The sequence below is a fragment of the Vulpes lagopus genome, chromosome 21, assembly GCF_018345385.1.
Source record: "Vulpes lagopus strain Blue_001 chromosome 21, ASM1834538v1, whole genome shotgun sequence".
In the NCBI taxonomy this organism is placed as follows: domain Eukaryota; kingdom Metazoa; phylum Chordata; class Mammalia; order Carnivora; family Canidae; genus Vulpes; species Vulpes lagopus.
Window position 1 is genome coordinate 7,065,653 of NC_054844.1, and position 18,534 is coordinate 7,084,186.

An 18,534-nucleotide genomic window follows, 5' to 3' on the forward strand; every position below is an offset into this window, starting at 1 on the left:
GCAAATCCCTTTTACTTTAGGAACTTGGGCTGACTTCAGAGGAGGCCTGCCCCACACAATGTGCTCCTCACTCCACGGAGGCAGATACCACTATTTCCCAGAGGCTGGCCATGTCTGGGGCTGGAGTTCTTTCAGAAAGAGCCTGTGCCTACTCCCTCATTTGGAACTCAGGTTTGGAACTCAGGCCCAAACTACCACTGTCACCTCGGCCTAGAAGACACAGAGAACCATCAGCCTTTTGCAAAGTGGGAAAGATTGCCCTTTATTGTGGGATCAGGAAGCACAAGAGCAGAGCACGAGGAGGAATGAGGAGGACTGAGCAGCACTCTGGCCAGTCCAGTCAGGTCGGGTAAGACAGGCGACAGTAGGCATCCAGGGCAGTGGCCTCACTTGCTGCACTTCCTGGGGGAACACCTGCATTGCATGGCATTGAGGATCTCATGGTAGATGAGGGAGCCATTGGTGCAGCGCAGGGGCACCTGCATGGGCTCCGTCCGGGTGGGCGAGCAGCAGGAGCACTGGTCCTGCACATCCTCCATGTGGATGGAGTACACGGCTTTGCTGGCACATTTACCCTGTGACAGAGCATAGAGAGGTGGGGCATTGCCATGCTGAAGAATCCTGCTTGACAATTTGTAAAGCTAGATCCTAGGAAAGTCTGAGTTATCCACTATCCTTATGGTCCTATTACACCCAAATCCTGCTAGCTGCAATTTCTATGCATGTTTGATCAGGAAACATAGTTCCCATCTTCCATTAAACGCTCTCCATTCTCTTTAAATGACTTGAATCTTTCTATGTTTTTTTCTTCTGCAGTCAAAAGGTCCCAGCACCTCACCCTCCCATACGGTATTTTTTATATTAAAAAATATTTTTTTATTTGCTTAAAAAAATATGCTTCCAGTTCCTATCACTTCTCCCTGTGAATTTTCCAGGTGCTTCTAACATGTAACTAGAGGTGTGTCCAAGCAAGGAGACTCACCCGTCCCCACCCAGACCTCACTGAAGCCAGGGCCCCCTTACCTCACAGTAATGAATGTCCACTTCCTCTTCAGACTTACAGTCTCCCACTTTGACACGCTGCAGCTTGGCAATGATATCCTTGCATTCTGGCTCCTCACCTACAGGACAGGTGAGAGATGGGAACTGGGGCCTGGATGAGATGCTATAGAATCCTCTCTGGCCCATTTCCCTCATTTTACTGGAAAAAGGTCAGTTTTGCAGTAACCAAATCACCAAAGCCAGCTTCGAGGAGGGGAGTTATCATGGTTCACCTCAGATCCAGAGATACAGTTATAGCTGGATTTAACTCACTTAATGATATAGTTTTAATTGCAGGAGGAGCCTAGATCCGCTGTGCTTTGGTGATGGAGATCGATGAGACTTGCTTTTATGTAATTGTAGATTCTAAAGACCATAATGACTGGAGCAATCTCCTTAGACTTATAACTATATCCGGAAGCTAATGGACAATGAGGTAGCCAATAAATATAATTAATATCTATCTATCTTTGCCTTTGGAAAAGAGGAAAGGCAAATGTCATGGCCACACAAAGGGCTAAAAGGATCCCTAAGAGCCCTTATGGGGTTCTTCCTTTGGGAATAGTGGCCTCCAATCTCTGGCATGGCAGGGATTAGTGGCATTCAGATCTGAACCTCGACTTGGGCCACTGATAATTCTAAGATTTAATGCCAGCTCACCATTCACCATCTGAACACTGGAAGTTTTCCATTTTTGAATGGCTCCCAGACTAAATCAACTCTAACTGCATATTAGCCTGCCTCCCAACTTTCAAATAACTTCATTTTACAGTGAAAGCCTGCCAACCACAAGAATGAATAAGGAAAACATATTTAGGCCAACATACTATACTCTTCTGCTGTAGGTTTAAATCCCTGAGCCTGGCTTCCTCTCCTTAGGAAGGGTCTCCACCTCCCAAAAGTACTAACCAACAAAGGCCCCTGGTTGCTTCCCTGCCAGTTTTGCAGATAACAGTCTCTTGACCAAATTCTGTGTGCAAAGTGCACCCAGAAAGCATTCATCTCCTCTGACAGTTTCCTGACGTCACATTCTTAAACTTATGCAGACAGGAATCACAGAAAGAGTAGCCTTGGGAGCACGTTTCCTTAATCTGCCACCTGGTTACAGCAATTGCAAGGATTCTCAGATTGAGCCATCAGGAAAAGAATGAATGTCTGAGCACCAAAGGTATTCACGCTTTCACTCTTCCTTTCTTTATCCAATACCAAACATGGGCCCATGAACCCGAAATAAAGCAAAAACCAAAACACTAGACTCAAAACAAAACAAAACAAAAATATTAGCCCAGGCAAGTAATTCTAGATCTAGAGAACACAGCACAAACACTAGAAATCTGCAAGTTACTTGCACTCGTGAACTCAAGAATGTGGGGTCAGACTGTTGTCAGATGGGCAGCCTTGTAGAGCTCTGGCCCCAAAAACACTGCTGTGAGCATCCAGGGCCAACCAGCATAACATAATTGCAAGGCCACGAGGGGCCAAGACTGAAGAAGGGGAGGTTAATCAATGTAGATCAGTCTTCTGAACCCTTGAGAAGACTGTGTGTTCTCTGCATCTACAGCCCTCATGGCCCACAGAGGGGAGCTGAAGTTAGCCAGGTGGTGGCTTCTCTTTCTCTGGAAGGTGGCTGTCTGACCATCAAAGAATACATGTATTCTTTGTGCATTGAGTGCCTGCTCTGTCAAGATTATCAATCAACTGTGCCTTTTTTTCAAGGAGCTCTGGTTGGAAAAAGAAGATATTCTTTCACAGGACCATGAGTCACCCTCGCCTCTAGGAGGGGAGAGACAAGAGTTTGGAAAAAGCGAAGAGACTGCTTCATGGGGATTTGAATGGCAATTTGAGTAGAGGGCAGTCTAAGAACATTCAGGAAGGATGGCAGTCCCCTGCAGAGCTAAACTTAGGGACTGGTCAATGGTTAAGAACTATCTTTCCAGATCTATACTCTAAAAACTACAGAACACTTCTGAAAGAAATTGAGGAAGACAAAGAGATGGAAAAATATTCCATGCTCATGGATTGAAAGAATTAATATTGTAAAAATATCTGTGCTACCCAGGGCAATTTACACGTTCAACGCAATCCCTATCAAAATACCATGGACTTTCTTCAGAGCGTTAGAACAAATAATCTTAAGATTTGTATGGAATCAGAAAAGACCCCGAATAGCCAGGGGAATATTGAAAAAGAAAACCAGAGCCGGGGCATCACAATGCCGGATTGCAAGTTGTACTACAAAGCTGTGATCATCAAGACAGTGTGGTACTGGCACAAGAACAGACACATAGATCAATGGAACAGAATAAAGAATCCAGAAATGGGCCCTCAACTCTATGGTCAACTAGTATTCGACAAAGCAGGGAAGACTATCCACTGGAAAAAGGACAGTCTCTTCAATAAATTGTGCTGGGAAAAGTGGACAGCCACGTGCAGAAGAATGAAACTGGACAATTCTCTTATACCATACACAAAGATAAACTCAAAATGGTTGAAAGATCTAAATGTGAGACAAGAATCCATCATAATCCTAGAGGAGAACACAGGCAACACCCTTTTTGAACTTGGCCACAGCAACTTCTTGCAAGATACATCTATGAAGGCAAGGGAAACAAAAGCAAAAATGAACTATCGGTACTTAATCAGGATAAAAAGCTTCTGCACAGCACAGGAAGCAGTCAACAAAACTAAAAGACAACCTACAGAAGGGGAGAAGATATTTGCAAATGACATATCAGATAAAGGGTTACTATCCAAGATCTATAAAGAACTTATTATTGGGATCCCTGGGTAGCTCCATGGTATAGCTCCTGCCTTCAGCCCAGGGCCTGATCCTGGAGTCCCGGGATCAAGTCCCACATCGGGCTCCCTACATGGAGCCTGCTTCTCCCTCTGCCTGTGTCTGCCTCTCTTTGTGTGTCTCTCATGAATAAATAAAATCTTTAAAAAAAAAACAATTTATTATTAATCTCAACAGCAAAGAAACAATCCAATCATGAAATGAGCAAAAGACATGAACAGAAAGTTCCCCAAAGAAGATATACACATGGCCAACAAGCACATGAGAAAATATTCTGCATCACTGGTCATCAGGGAAATACAAATCAAAACCACAATGAGAGACCACCTCACACCAGTGAGAATGGGGAATATTAACAAGACAGGAAACAACAAATGTTGGAGAGTATGTGGAGAAGGGGGAACCCTCTTGCACTGTTGGTGGGAATGTGAACTGGTGCAGCCACTCTGGAAAAGTGTGTGGAGTTCCTCAAAGAGTTAAAAATAGAGCTACCCTACGACCCAGCAATTGCACTGCTGAGGATTTACCCCAAAGATACAGATGCAGTGAAACACCAGGACACTGCACCCCAGTGTTTATAGCAGCAGTGTCCCCAGTAGCCAAACTGTGGAAGGAGCCTCAGTGTCCACCAACAGATGAATGAATAAAGAAGATCTGGTCTATATATATGATGGAATATTACTCAGCCATCAGAAAAGACAAATACCCACCATTTGCTTCGACATGGATGGAACCAGAGGGTATTACGCTGAGTGAAGTAAGTCAATCAGAAAAGGACAAACATATGGTTTCACTCATATGGGGAATATAAAAAAAATAGTGAAAGGGATTAAAGGGGAAAGGAGAGAAAATGAGTGGGAAATATCAGAGAGGGAGACAAAACATGAGAGACTCCTAACTCTGGGAAATGAACAAGGGGTAGTGGAAGGGGAGGTGGACAGGAGGATGGGGTGACTGGGTGATAGACACTGAGGAGGGCACTTGATGGGATGAGTACTGGGTGTTATACTGTATCTTGGCAAATCGAACTCCAATAAAAAAAAATATACAGGGATCCCTGAGTGGCTCAGCGGTTTAGTGCCTGCCTTTGGCCCAGGGTGCAATCCTGGAGACCTGGAATCGAGTCCCACATCAGGCTCCTTGCATGGAGCCTGCTTCTCCCTCTGTCTGTGTCTCTGCCTCTCTCTCTCTCTCTCTCTCTCTCTCTCTCTGTGTGTGTGTGTGTTTCTGTGTGTGTGTGTGTCTCATGAATACATAAATAAAATCTGTTTTAAAAAATAACAAAATAAAAGAAAGATAGAACTATCTTTCCAGTACAAGCTTCCTCCAAAGGATAGTTCCTGGACTTGATCTGATGGATTTCAAAGGACAAGCTATTAGTAATATACTTACATGTGTCACAGCAGGTGCCTGGAATTTTCGTGATTTTCCCCTAAGAAAACAGCAAAGTCCCAGATTAGTCATAAAAAAATATACAGCAGACAGCTTTTGGGTCACTCCAGTCTATTTCCTGGCTCTGGACTCACAGCGCCGAGCTTTGGTCCCCAGACATAAACTGTGGGTTGCCATCACAAATGTGAACAGGCTGACCACCCTACCTGACCAAGCTGGAACAATTCTGATTATTCTGGATTCTCTCTCAGTTGTGTCACCAGGAGACTAGAAATCATTTGATCTCTCACCTTCCCATTCGAGGATCACCGATTCAGTCTCCCCCAAGGAAAGGTTTATCTATTGAAAGCATCAATATAATAGCACAGGGTTTTTGTCTCTCCAACAAGCTTTGATTTTGAAACCTCATTGATTTTTAAACTAGGTCAGGGGGCTCCCTTCGACACTGGAACATCATGTCAGAGAAGACTGCCTGCTGTTTCAGAGGACTCTGTTCTTAAAGTCAAAGATGAAGCTGTGAAGAGGAAAGTAGGGCCTGAGCTCTAACTACTCACTCCCTCAGCCAGACACTTGTGTTCATCGAAAGGTGGGCAGCCCGTGACTCTCTTCTCCCAGATGTACTCTCCTCTTTCGTTGACCTTGCAGAAGTGACTGTCACAGCCATCCTGGATAGTCTCATCACGCTGAAAACAAAGAGGGGAAATGGGTAGAGCAAATCTGAAGACATTTTTTGGGTTGCAAAGACACTTCAAGCCACGACCCTGACTCCTTGAAGTTATTGAAACAATCTGGAGGACTACGAAACACAAATGAGACTGTATCTATAGTCTCCACACCCAGAGCACACAATGGAAGTGGAGTCTCCGTTTTACAACTTATTTTCTGTGAATAGGGCTGCATAAATGCAGAGAATTCCCCAAACTCTTCTGACCACCTAGAAGCTTAAAAAATTAAGACATGTGGAGGGTAAACTAGCACATCAATAGCTGAACCAGAGATGAACCAGGGAGCCACCACCCAGCTAACAACTAATTTTCATTCTCATAGATCAGACTCAGTTTCACCCTGATTGCCCTTCTAGTCTTATAGACAGTTGAGGCTGGAAAAAATCCTAAAAATCAATCAACTCCAAATCATGGACCTTATACCCATTCCACTCTTGTCAAGAAGAGTGAAAAAAATTAATAAATAAAAGAGAAAATTCTGTATCTTCTATAGGCTATCCATCTCTTGTCTGTAAAATCAGAAATAGGAGAGAATCTAATATTGACCCAAACTCGGTCCCTCTTTCTTGAAGAAGAGATGCCAATATAGGAAATCAAGTGGTGACATGAGTTCAACTTGCTCCCACCTTCAGTGTCATGATCTGTCCTCCTCTTAGCTGAATGGTGCAAGCTATAGGCAGACATCTCCCACAGCATTCACCTTGGTTCTTCTCTTCCTTATAACCCTGTATCCAGGAGAAAAATCAGCCTTGGTTAACCCCCCTGCCCAGAACACCCCAATCATACATAGGCTTACTTTCCCAGCTTCTCATCTTTCCATCCAGCAGTTTTACCCAAAGTTCACAAAGTTAACATTCAACTCTTGGCTAACCTTTGTCAGTTCTCAGTTCCCTAGATGGCATTCCTTCCCTCCACACATGTACATCTTGCTTATGTTCTAGTAATCAGAACTATTAAATTAGACCTCTCCTTTGAGCTCCAGACTTACAAATTCAATTGTTTGCTTGACAATTATCTTATCTATCCAAGACTTATACACAAAATGCAACTTGATTTTTTTCCCAAATTTCATCCTTCTCCTGTCCTACCTTATCTTAGTAAATGGCTTCATTACCCAGTTGCTCAAAACCAGAAATCTGGGAGTCATCCTTGACTTCTTTCTTTTTCTCATTCCCCCACCCCCATCATCAAATCATGCCAAAAATGTCCCTTTAACTCATCTTCTGCTTGTCATGAGCAATGTCCTCTGTCATCATCATATCTATCATCATATACCACTAGACTCTGACAATAATCTTAATTTGTCTTCCTCCCTCCATTCTTGCCCTTGTACTGTTGGTCTCCACACATTTTCTAGAGTGACTTTCATATGAGTCTAGTCATGTCACTCCCTTGCTTAAAAACCATCCATGGAATTCTGGTTCTAGTAATGGCAGAGTAGCTTATATCGGACTGACCCTCTGTAGACAGAGATGATAAATTCTTGACAAAATATTTTAAACAATTGCAGAAAGGCACTGGATGACAAAAATAACATGAGTTTATCTCTCATGTAAAAGTAAACTATTTGACAACAGTAGCACAAATTATTGGGGGAGAGTATATCCTACATGAAATGTATATTATCAAACCAAGGTAGATTATGATAAGTCAAGGATGTATATTGCAATCTCTAGAGTAACTTCTATTATCTCTGGCAAAACATTTTCTACCTTCATTTGTGATTTCTTCTTTGATTCATGGATTATTTTAATATATTTTATTTAAGTTCCAAATCAGATGGAGGGAATGTTTCTAAATACCTTCTTGTTACTAATTTCAATCAAATTTCATTGTGGGGGGGCAGCCCGGGTGGCTCAGCAGTTTAGCGCCGCCTTCAGCCCAGGATGTGATCCTGGAGACCCAGGATGGAGTCCCATGTCTGGCTCCCTGCATGGAGCCTGCTTCTCCCTCTGCCTGTGTCTCTGCCTCTCTCTCTCTCTTCTCTGTGTATTCTCATGAATAAATAAAAATAAAATCTTTTAAAAAAAAATTTCATTGTGGTCTATAGAATATATTCTAAATGATTTCAAAATTTTGACATTTATTGATCTTTTTATGGCCCAGAATTTGGTCCAGATAAGTGAAAATTCCATATGCATTTGAGAAGAATGTGTGCTCTGCACTTTGGGAGCATAGTAGTTTATTAATTTCAATTAGGTCAAGTTGGTGTATACAGTTTTCCAAATCTTTTCTATCTATATTGATTTTTTTCTATTTGTCTATCAATTACTGAGAAAAATCACATTAAAATTATGAAATAAGGTTATGGATAAGCCTATTTCTCCCTCTAGTTCTGTCAATTTGTGTTTCATATATTGGAAACTCTGGTACCAGATGCAAACACATTTAGGATTCTTTTGTCTTCATGATGAATCTACTCTTTTATAATTGTGAAATAACCTTCTATATTTTTGGTAACATTCCTCATCTTACAGTCTATTTTGTTTGGTATTAATATATTCATCTTAGCATTCCCATTCTTAGCATCGACTGGTGTATCTTTTTCCACCCTTTTATTTTTAATCTCTCCATCTCTTTAAATTGAAAATGTATCTTGGGGGACTTAGCTGGCACAGTCAGTGAAGCATGTGATTCTTGATCTGAGGGTCATGAGTTCAAGCCCCATGCTGGGGGTAGAGCTTACTATAAAAAATAATAATAATAAATAAGTAAAATTAAAAGCACACTTCTTGTAAACAACATACTAATTGGATCTTGTTTTTTTATCTAAGCCTGACAATCTCCATTTTTTATTGGTATTTTGTTTTGCTCATTTACATTTAATGTAATTATCGATATGTACATTTAATGTACATATCGAACATATGTAATCGATATGGTTGGGTATAAATCTACCATTTTACTATTCATTTCACTTGTTGTCTTCTCTGTTATTCATCCTATTGTTGATTAATTTCTATATTATTTTGGGTTGTTTGTTTAGAATTTCATTTTCCCTCCCCTATTGGCCTTTTAGCTACATTTTTTCATACTACTATTTTAGTGGTTACATAGGCTTATCCATTTGTCAAACTTCATCAAAATATATACTTAACATCTGTCCATTTTATTACAGGTAATCTATCCCCATTTTAAGAAATAATAATTTTACAAAAATTTTAAAAATAAGATTCTCTATGGCATCCCACTGCATTTAGGATAAAATCCAATCTTCTTAGCATGTTCTACAATGCCCTGTATGTATGATTGTATGTATGTTCTACAATGCCCTGTATGTATGTATGATTCTTTCCTAATTTTATGACCTTATCTTCTACCACCATACCCTGGCTTTTGACAATCTACCCGTGTGCACCGTCTAGGACCATAAACATGCCAACCTCCTCAACTGAGAGTCTTTGTGTATGTTATCCCTCATCTGGAATGCTCTTCCCCATGCTTCATACAGCTAGCTCTTTCTCATTCTTCAGTAATCATTTCAAATACCATTCCTCAAAGAGGTCTTGCAAGATACCACACACACACACACACACACACACACACACACACACATTCCTCATAACACTTAACACAATCTGAAATTTTCATTTGTTCTCCCTGAGAAGCATGTAAATTCAAACTAAATCTATGCTGTTGTCATTGTAGCCCCACACCTGGCTCTAAGTAGGCCTCCTACACTCACTGAGATGAGTTGAGCTGGGAGCTCCTTGACTATGGCTTTAAGTGACAGCCCTTCATTTACATCTACGCTGGAAAAAGCAACAGCTTCCAGACAATAAGATTTCACTGTCTTGCAAAAATGTCCCCAAAGAGACAACCAAGGGCGACCAACTTTTATCTTGCAAAGTAAGAGTATTTTCAACAATGTTAATAAAATAAAAACCAAAAAGCTACCATCAGCTGCTTCATCACTGCAGCTAAATTAAAGCTCTTTTAATGCAACCCAGCACTTTAGAAAAAAAAAAAAAAAGAACATAATCTCACAACATTTTTAAAGAATAAGTTGAATTATATGAGAAACCAACTACAATGTCATTGTTTTTCTCATTTTGCCACATTTAGTAATAACCACTTAGAGACTCATTCATTCGGGTCCTGAGGTTTTCCTAACATGAATCTCTAGTCAGTCAGTTTGAAGCTCTCAGACAGAAAATGTGGGCCTCTCCGCCTTGCTCCCATGTTCATTGCACATGGGCTGAACACTCCTAATCAGAAGACAAGGTTAGGAGTCAGTAAGCTTGCTCAGAATGAATTTAAACAACTGGCTGCTCATAAACTAAGCTTCTGAACTCAATATATCGTCAGGCAGTAGGCTGTGTAGAAAGCACATGAGTGCACAATCAGCACAGAATCAGGGATCCTGGGTCCCCACCACAGGTTCAATCTGGGAAGGACACTGCTGGAGTTTGAGGCCATCAGGTTGTTTTTCACTGATGAGCTTTAAACTGTGTTTTCAAAAATGTACGATTCATGAAATGTGTGGGGCTGAAGTAAAGGGGACAAAAATAAAGGATGGAATAACAGTATGAGTGAGTGTGGGTGGTTACAGTCAGGAGGAGGAAATTAAACAGGGCTTAAATCAGGCAGGATTTTTGTGGGAATGGAGATCTGGGTGTTTTTCTTTTCAGGGAAGTGTCAGAAGAAGAGACCAGGAAACACCCTTTGCTCAGCAGGCCCAAGGGGAGGGAAGTGGACAAAATCTTTACAGGAGAAGCAAGTGGGCAGGGTACAAAGGGAGGAACAGGCTGCTAAGTGAAGCAGTGGAGACAAAACCCACATGCCAGAGAGGCAGAGGGCACAATTAAGCCATGAATAAGGAAAGGCAGAGGGTGTTGTGGAGGGAGAAAGAACAGAAGAAAAAGAAGAAAGGGTGGAAGGTAATAGGAGAGGGGCGACGATTTTGGAGTTGGGAACAAGGGAGGGGGGCAGAGGGGGAGCATGGCAGGACTCACTTGCTGGAGTAAACAAAGGAAACAGACCCTCTGCACATCCACTGCCCTACAAGGCCAGAATGCAGCTGCACCAGGTAAGAGGGTTTGTCTGAGCCACTGGTGGCCTAGTAAGATGCTGCTTAATGGGCTTTCCTCAGAACATCCAATCAGGAGCAGCCACTTCCTCCGCCTGCCAGTCAAGTTCCCTGCCTCACCTGTGTAGGTCTGCACAGCCCAGTCACTCCTGCTCGAGTCCTCCTGCCCCTCTCACTGCCCTGCCTGTGTCTCATAGCCCTTTTAGGTATAAGCATGGTCTCCCCTGGGAGGAAATGGGGACTCACCTGTCTAGTGACACTAACACTTTAGTCTGATGAGGCAGTTCAAGCAGACCTACCTAAACTCAATTCACCACAGCTCCTCACCTGCAGGAGACCCCTCTGACCGTCACAGCAGAGGAGCATGGCAAGACCAGTTAAGGGTGCTGATCTAGAATGGAGACAACTGAGGCAGTTTTCAGCAAAAGTTGGGAGATACCTGGAAGGAGGACGAATCTAGCAGTTCTCAAGAGGGAGGAAGTGGAGACACTGCCATGGGGGATATCATAATTTTTGGAGGAAAGGAGGGAGAATACCAAAAGGGGCCATGGATTTAAAAATACTGAAACCTAGATGGAGACTGGATTGATTCTAAGGCTGGATTTCTATGGTTCCAAGAGGAGCTTACGGTGCTACCTTCTGGGCACTAGAGGGCACTGTTAGAGAGGTAGCAGCCTGCCCTCCAGAAAGCGTTCCTTCCAGAGGCTGCTGGTGGGGACTTTTTCCTGCACTGGTTGTAGTTCAGTGGGCATCCAAGGTGAAAAAGATGCCACAAACTCCACACAGCATTATTTCATTCTGTATTCAAGCCTAGATGTATTCTAGGGGAGCTGTTACATGCACATACACCATCCAAAACCCTAAAGCACCAACTGGGATTTAAAAAAATAAAAAAGCATGTACTTAATTGGCTTCGTTCTAATTGAGGCAGGAATGTTCTCTTGGAATCGTTCTGTAAGAAATCGCTGTGTCTCCCATAGACCCATTCACTCCATATATATTTTATTAAGCCCCTACTTTGAGAGTGACTCTGCCAAGTGCCAGAAAGAACACACATGTAGAACACTCCATACGAAGGACCTGCTCAAGTGTTCTTCATCACAATCCTCCTGAAGTCCCCTTCTGCTCTGACTGACTTTGCTCCTACTCATATGAAGGACTCTTCCCAGACCCCGCCCCAGAGCCGACCTGCTCTCTGGCAAAGTTGAGGGGGAAAGCCTTCCATCTGCACCATCTAAAAGAGCTATTACTGTATTCTGTGCCTCTAGCTCCCGAGAAGCTCATCTGACCAATTGTGTTTTCAAGAAAAGCTGGAGCCCCCAACAAAGATGGGGCTTTGAGGAAGAAGCATTGGTCCAGCTCTGTGGGGTGGGGCTGAGTCAGAATTTAAAACAGTGAAATGCAGTCTTAATCTATCCAACTAGAAATGATGATTCCACTTCTCAGAATCCACCCTCAGGAGGCTTTCAGAGTGAACATAGTCATTGTGGCCTTGCAGAAACAGGGTGAAAGATTTTAAGCCACCTCCATGCCCAATAATGAAAGTATAGGTTGAGGTACATCTGTCCCAAGGAATATTGCATAGAATTTTACACATAATAAGTGTCTGATAAATATTTGTTAACTAATTAATTTTTAAAGTTATCAAAGAGTGTAGTGATGCTTCTTAAAATGTAGTATAAAAAATAAAGATCTATAAAAATGGTACTATAAGTCTTGTGTTTATTCTTTGAATTTACAAAGTAAGACTCTTCATGATAGTTGTTAAATATTGTCCACAATCAGAAAATAACAAAAGCTTTATTGAAAGATCCTAGTGAGGTCCCAGTGCTTGGATCCCCCAAGTATCCAGGTACCTAGGGATCCTAGGTCCCTGACAACCCTCTTACCAGGGGGCACGCCTCACAGGTGGTCTTCCTGCACTCCAGCTTGAATCCAGAGATGACTCCCACCTGGACGGTGCAGTGGCAGGTTGTACACACATCAATCATCAGACTTTTGCCCGGCTGAAACCAGAGGCACCAGGGTCAGGCCTCCCAGAACCCTGACCCCCTGACCCTCCCACTCACCTCAGCAGTACACCTGAGGAGAAAGGGGGCCTGGCTGCCCACAGCCAAGATAGGCTACCACCCTGAAGCTCCTCCTGTGTCCAGTGGCCCACTCCCTTCCTGCCCTCCCACCTCAAGTATGGCAATAGTAAGTCAGAGCTTTAATGACAGCAAGGGAGCCTGAGCAGGGGGAGAAGAGGATGGATTGAAGGGTGTGTCACACCATCAGAGTGCTCTTCTGCACACAGAAGAGATGCCGATGAGCCCGAGTAGGAGGCAGAAGGTGAGTCCCTAGAGAGTCAGCAAGACAGCAGGAGCCTGGGCACCAGGATGCCAGGGAAGCCAGGAGCCAATGGAAAGTGGAGGGTAAAACATAATAATAAAAAAAGTAAATAAATAAATAATAAAAAAATAAAAAAGAAAGTGGAGGATAGGGCTCCCTGTTTCCTTTCCTTTCCACTTCAGAATGACTGAGCTGCCTGCCCTTCCCACAGTGCCCCTAGGCCTCCCCCACAACTCGCCCAGTAGAAGAAGGCTTACCCCAATGATGGTACCATTGAGCAAGCAGGCCTCCAGAGGCTCTAGGGGAGAGACAAAAATGCAGGGTTGATCCCTCAGGGTCTCCTCCTCCCCACCTGGGCCCCTCTCCTACATCTGCAGTCCCTCACCCCACCCCACCCCCAGGTGCCGTGGGTCCTACTGCCAGGGCTACAGTGGCCATGCTTCCCCAGGCCTGCCAAGCAAGGGCAGACTGCCTGTGTCCTGCCACCCAGCCCACACTGAGACCTTTCCCCCTGCATCCTCAAGGCAACAGCCTTGTTTCATGGTCCACACTTCAGGAGTGATGGGGAGAGCACTTGGGCTTCTGAAAGAGTGAAACTCTGCTCTGGAAACTTCAAGTCCCAGAATCAAATCACACTAAGAACTCAGAGCAGGTGGTAGAGAGAGTCGCTATTTTGTTGGTTGACTTGTTGGCAGGGTTGGGGTGGAAAGTTGGGAGTACCCCTTCCCAGTAGAGGCAATACAGTGAATGATCAAGAAGTCTGGAGTTGGTGAGTCTGCTACTCACTAACTCGCAGGAGCAAATGGAAGTAAAATGGTAGACAGTCACTGAGCACAGTGATGACCTTCAGGAGCCTGTGATTTTCTCTCATCTTATTTGCTTTCCCACAAAAGCATTAGAAGCGGAAAGGAAAATTTGGATCCTGCCCATTTCCCTAGTTGCTTAAAAGGCAAAGAATTCAGGAGCCCTTGGTGGACAGAGAGGCTTAGATGTAGGGCCCCTGGACACACGCCTTACCGCAGTGACAGGTGGGACAACACTCTGAGGTCTTACAGCTCAGCTGGAAGCCCGTGGGGCAGGTGGGGACATTCAGCTGGGGGCAGGAGACATTCCTCTGTTGCACAAAGACCTCCTCCTTCACTCGGACACACTCATTGATGAGGCAGGGGTTGTCAGGGGAGGCCCACTGAGAGCCAACCTGTGGTTAGAGCACTGGAGTTGAGTAAGGCTGGGGCCGACGGCCCAATGGGAGTGTGCTGTTCTCTCAGGGAGCCAATCTGAGCTCTGGGGATGAACCCCAGCTTAACATCTAAGTACCACCCATAGGGTAAGACCCACAGAGGGAATGAATGGGGCACATCCCAAGTCCTTCAGTGAGTCTGGGTCAAAGTCACCCTGACCACGATCCTAGCTCAGAGCCATGAGTTCTACAGACACTGTCTTCACAACTTTAGGGGAGCCTGGGGACACTCCCCTCCATCCTGGGCACTGGCTGTGAGCTGAGTTCAGAGGCTCTAGGGCACTCTGACCAAGAAGCGGCAGCATGGGCTAACATAGAAGAGGTGTGGAAGGGAAACTCCACCCATTTCCCAGCCAGGGGCTACTTCCCACCTACTCCTCAAGGGGCTAGGGATGATGCCATCTGACCCCTACAGCCCAGCAATCTGTCCCTGGGGCTTCTGGGCCTGTGGATGAGTGGCCCAACACAGGGCACAACAGTACTTAGAGCCCATGGAGCTTTGGAACAGTGGTAGGCCTACAATGCCTGCAGGATGGTGAGGCCACCACCCCACACTAACCACTCAGGGAAACCAGACCTCAGATTCGAAGGTAAACAGGAGGACACAAATCCCCCAGGAGTTCAGAGAACTCTTAGAGCAGGAACTGGACCTCTCCCCACATCTACCAAATGGGAAGTCTGAGGCAATCTCAACTGTTCCTAAGGGGCAAAGTAATCCCAGGGGACATCTGGATAGTACCACAGCCAGATGCACTCCCTGTGGGGAAACCAAAAGGTGGGGAAAAAGGTCAAAGCCAACACTGGACCACAGAATGGACAGCCACCCTGGTAAGGTCACTACCTTTCTTCCCACCCCGCCTGGGTCCCAGACGTACATTCTTCCAGTGAGACTGGGAGTCGCCCCGTGGTGAACCGATGACCACCTCACAGGCAGATGGCAGACACCTTCCACAGCACTCGCCTTCGTGAAGGACGTAAGTGAAGCCCTGAAAAATAAAAGGGACAGAGAGGAAGGACAGCCCAGCAACAAAGGCACAGGTGTTCTTATCTGCTCCATATGTGTCCTGAGCCTTGGGGCTTTGCAGACTGGTTGGAGTCAACACTTTCATCCCTGTCATCCACCAGTTTCAGGATCATGCTAAGAAGTGGTCAGGAGGCATCAACCCCTAGGTCTTATGCCAGCTGAAGAGACATAACCCTACTCTCTGAGAGCTTCCACTCTCAGACCAAGATCTAGTCCATGGGAGTATTAAAGACAGCCCAGAACTCACTCAGAAGCAGCTAGCTGGCCTGATGTTTATCATGACAAATCTAGGGCTCCTCACTGACTGGGGAAGAACAATCAGGATGCCTAGGATCTAGTCTCTGCTCTAATAGGGATAAACACCTATACAAGTTGAGCATCTTGACCTCTCACCAATGTGCAGAGCTGGGTTTGCCCTGACTATTGCTTGATATTACCTAGTGGTTTATGGGGCATAGTAAGATAAGAAAGTACACAGATGGATATTTCCCAGAAATCCTGCCAGGGAGACCAGCATCCTATAAATAGGCCAGCCCCTCTTGCCTCTTGGAGGTTCCTCCCATCTGGCCAAAGCATTAGGCACTTGGACTGAAATCCTCCACAGAAACTCCGAAGCAATATACAAAGAACAGCCAAAACACTGCTGTGTGCATTCGTCCCAGGAGCCACAGAAAGAGAACCCAGAATCATGCTTCATCTTGGAGCTCTATCCTTGAGAGAGAAGGAATGACAGCAGCTGTTCAGGATGGGCGTGCATGCCAAGCCTGCTCTGTTCCACAGGAACACTCAAGAGCAGGGCTGAGTCAGGAGATGCACACAACGCTGGTGCCTCTCTCTGGGGAGAATGCAAGCACTCCAGAGACTTGGCTCAACTTTGCACCATCTGCATGGGACCTACTTATATTCCCACCTGCGTCACAGCAGTGCCCACTGAGCCATCCCCAGTCTTTTATCAGCTGAGATTCTAGTCGTTTATTGTGCATCTATGATGTACTGGGGTACTTTGGAGGAGCCAACAAATTAGAAAAATACAATCTAGACACCCTCCACTACAAGCAGAATATACAAAGTGCCATAAAAGAAGCAACGTTTCAAGGGATCACAGAAGTGAGTCATTAATCCCTTTAAGGACCTAGAGTCAGTCTTGTGTGTCTCTCTCAGAGTGCTGGGTCATCTGGATTCGCATAATCTTCCTGTTTGCTGCTGCCTCCCTCCCCCATCACAGGCAAACATATCCTTATGTTGCCTGACTCCCAGACCAGAGGCCTTGTTCATAAAACCCCACCAACTTTGCATGCTCAAGTACTCTTAGCCATGCCTCCACTCCAAATTTCCTGGCTGCCATCTTTCTGAGATTACTTCCACACTTCCAATATCCCCATCTTCTTGGTGTGCAACCAAGGTTCATCCTGTATGTCATCTCTCCTTCTTTTCCCATACTCCTCCAAATCCTCTAGCTTATACCTGTTCAAAGTCTACATCTCACACCTTCTCCTTACTCTTCTCCAACCTGTTTTCTCTGGTTCTGCAATTAAAAACAGAACTAAGTAGGGGCAACTGGGTGGAACAGTCAGTTGAGCATCCACCTCTTGGTTTTGGTTTTGGTTTTGGTTTTGGCTCAGGTTGTGATCTCAGGGTTGTGGGATAAAGCCCCATGTCAGGCTCCATGCTCAGTGAGGAGTCTGCTTGGGATCCTCTCTCTCCCTCTCCCTCTCCCTCTCCCTCTGCCTCCCCTGCTCATTCTCTCTCTCTCTCTCTCTTAAATAAATAAATAAATAAATAAATAAATAAATAAATAAATATTTGCAAAAAAGAATGGAACTAAGTACATCTAATATACACCTAATCTGAAGACAGATGCCCCTGAGAATAAATTCCTGATGTGCCTAGTAACATAATCCTTGAAGCAATTGTCATAGCTGAAATGGAGGTAGGAGGCATAGGACTCTGGTCCCTTGTCTCTGGGCTGGATCAGACCAGTCCTTGCAATGCTGGTGTTGCCAGTATGCTAGCCTATCAGAATGGGCACTGGGCCAGTAGTCAGGACACTCCCTGTCTACTGACTTCAAGTGAGCTGTCATCCACCAGCTTGATCTCAAGCTTCATTGCCTGTGCTAGTCCTCTGCATCCTTTCTGGCAAGTGGGAAGACCAGCCCTACTTCCTCTTCCTTCTGGAAGAGAATCATGAAGATAAATTAAATGAAATGCATTTTATTCAGTCCCTCAGAACACAGTTCCTAAAATTCCATGAAGTAGTCTGATTCTGGAGTCTAAGAGTAGGGAATCTGGTGGTCATAAGCCTTCAAAGAAAAACTCCTCCAAGATTTATACAAAGGAGTGGGAATTTCTCTTGCTGTCAACATGAAAGCAAGGCCATATGCACAAAAGCCCACCAATAAAACTCCATGGGAAGCCAGCATTGCCCCTCTCTAGCTTTACATTTTTCTGACATGAAAAGCTGAGAACCACGGAGTTGGTTGGGGAAAGTCTATTTCTGCAGACTGTGACTTCAGAAAAGAAGAATCATAGGGCTATGGTAATGTTATTCTTTTGGGGTAATGCTGTCCTATGTTTGCTTGATGTCACAACCTAGACAGTAAATGAATTCAGACATTGGGTAAGTGAGCCCAAATGTCTCTGGAGTAGGACCAGAGCTGATACTACCCTCTCTGAAGAATGAAGTCTGAAGCCATCTCTTCACTTCTCTTCAGCTTCACTGAAGCTCCCACCTCAACTCAACACATCATGGTACAGCCTCCCACATCCCTTCAGCTTTAATTAAAGCACTAGGCCCCCTTTTTCCCAGAAGGTGTAAATATTCAGTCTCTAAGACCAGCATGTCTCTAAAATAATTCCCTAGAGCAATCATGTAGTCAAGAGATCTAGACATGGTGCCACCTCCATCCATTCCCCTGACCTCCATAGTTTTTGTGAAATTGTCTCCAGCACCACCTC

General features: G+C 44.5%; 1 protein-coding gene across 1 annotated transcript in view; it reads right to left on the reverse strand.

Annotated features, from left to right (window-relative positions):
* Window positions 1–241: 241 nt before the first annotated feature.
* The window catches only part of VWF (von Willebrand factor), a 137,009-nt gene continuing 118,716 nt past the window's right edge, over window positions 242–18,534 (reverse strand). Inside the window, exons 44-52 of the mRNA XM_041735719.1 lie at window positions 15,431–15,541; window positions 14,333–14,513; window positions 13,573–13,613; window positions 12,874–12,990; window positions 6,582–6,680; window positions 5,785–5,913; window positions 5,231–5,270; window positions 1,024–1,121; window positions 242–575 (exon numbers count right to left, since the gene is read on the reverse strand). Coding sequence (XP_041591653.1) covers window positions 387–575; window positions 1,024–1,121; window positions 5,231–5,270; window positions 5,785–5,913; window positions 6,582–6,680; window positions 12,874–12,990; window positions 13,573–13,613; window positions 14,333–14,513; window positions 15,431–15,541 — 1,005 coding nt within the window. The 3' untranslated portion in view covers window positions 242–386. The remainder of the gene's footprint in view (window positions 576–1,023; window positions 1,122–5,230; window positions 5,271–5,784; window positions 5,914–6,581; window positions 6,681–12,873; window positions 12,991–13,572; window positions 13,614–14,332; window positions 14,514–15,430; window positions 15,542–18,534) is intronic.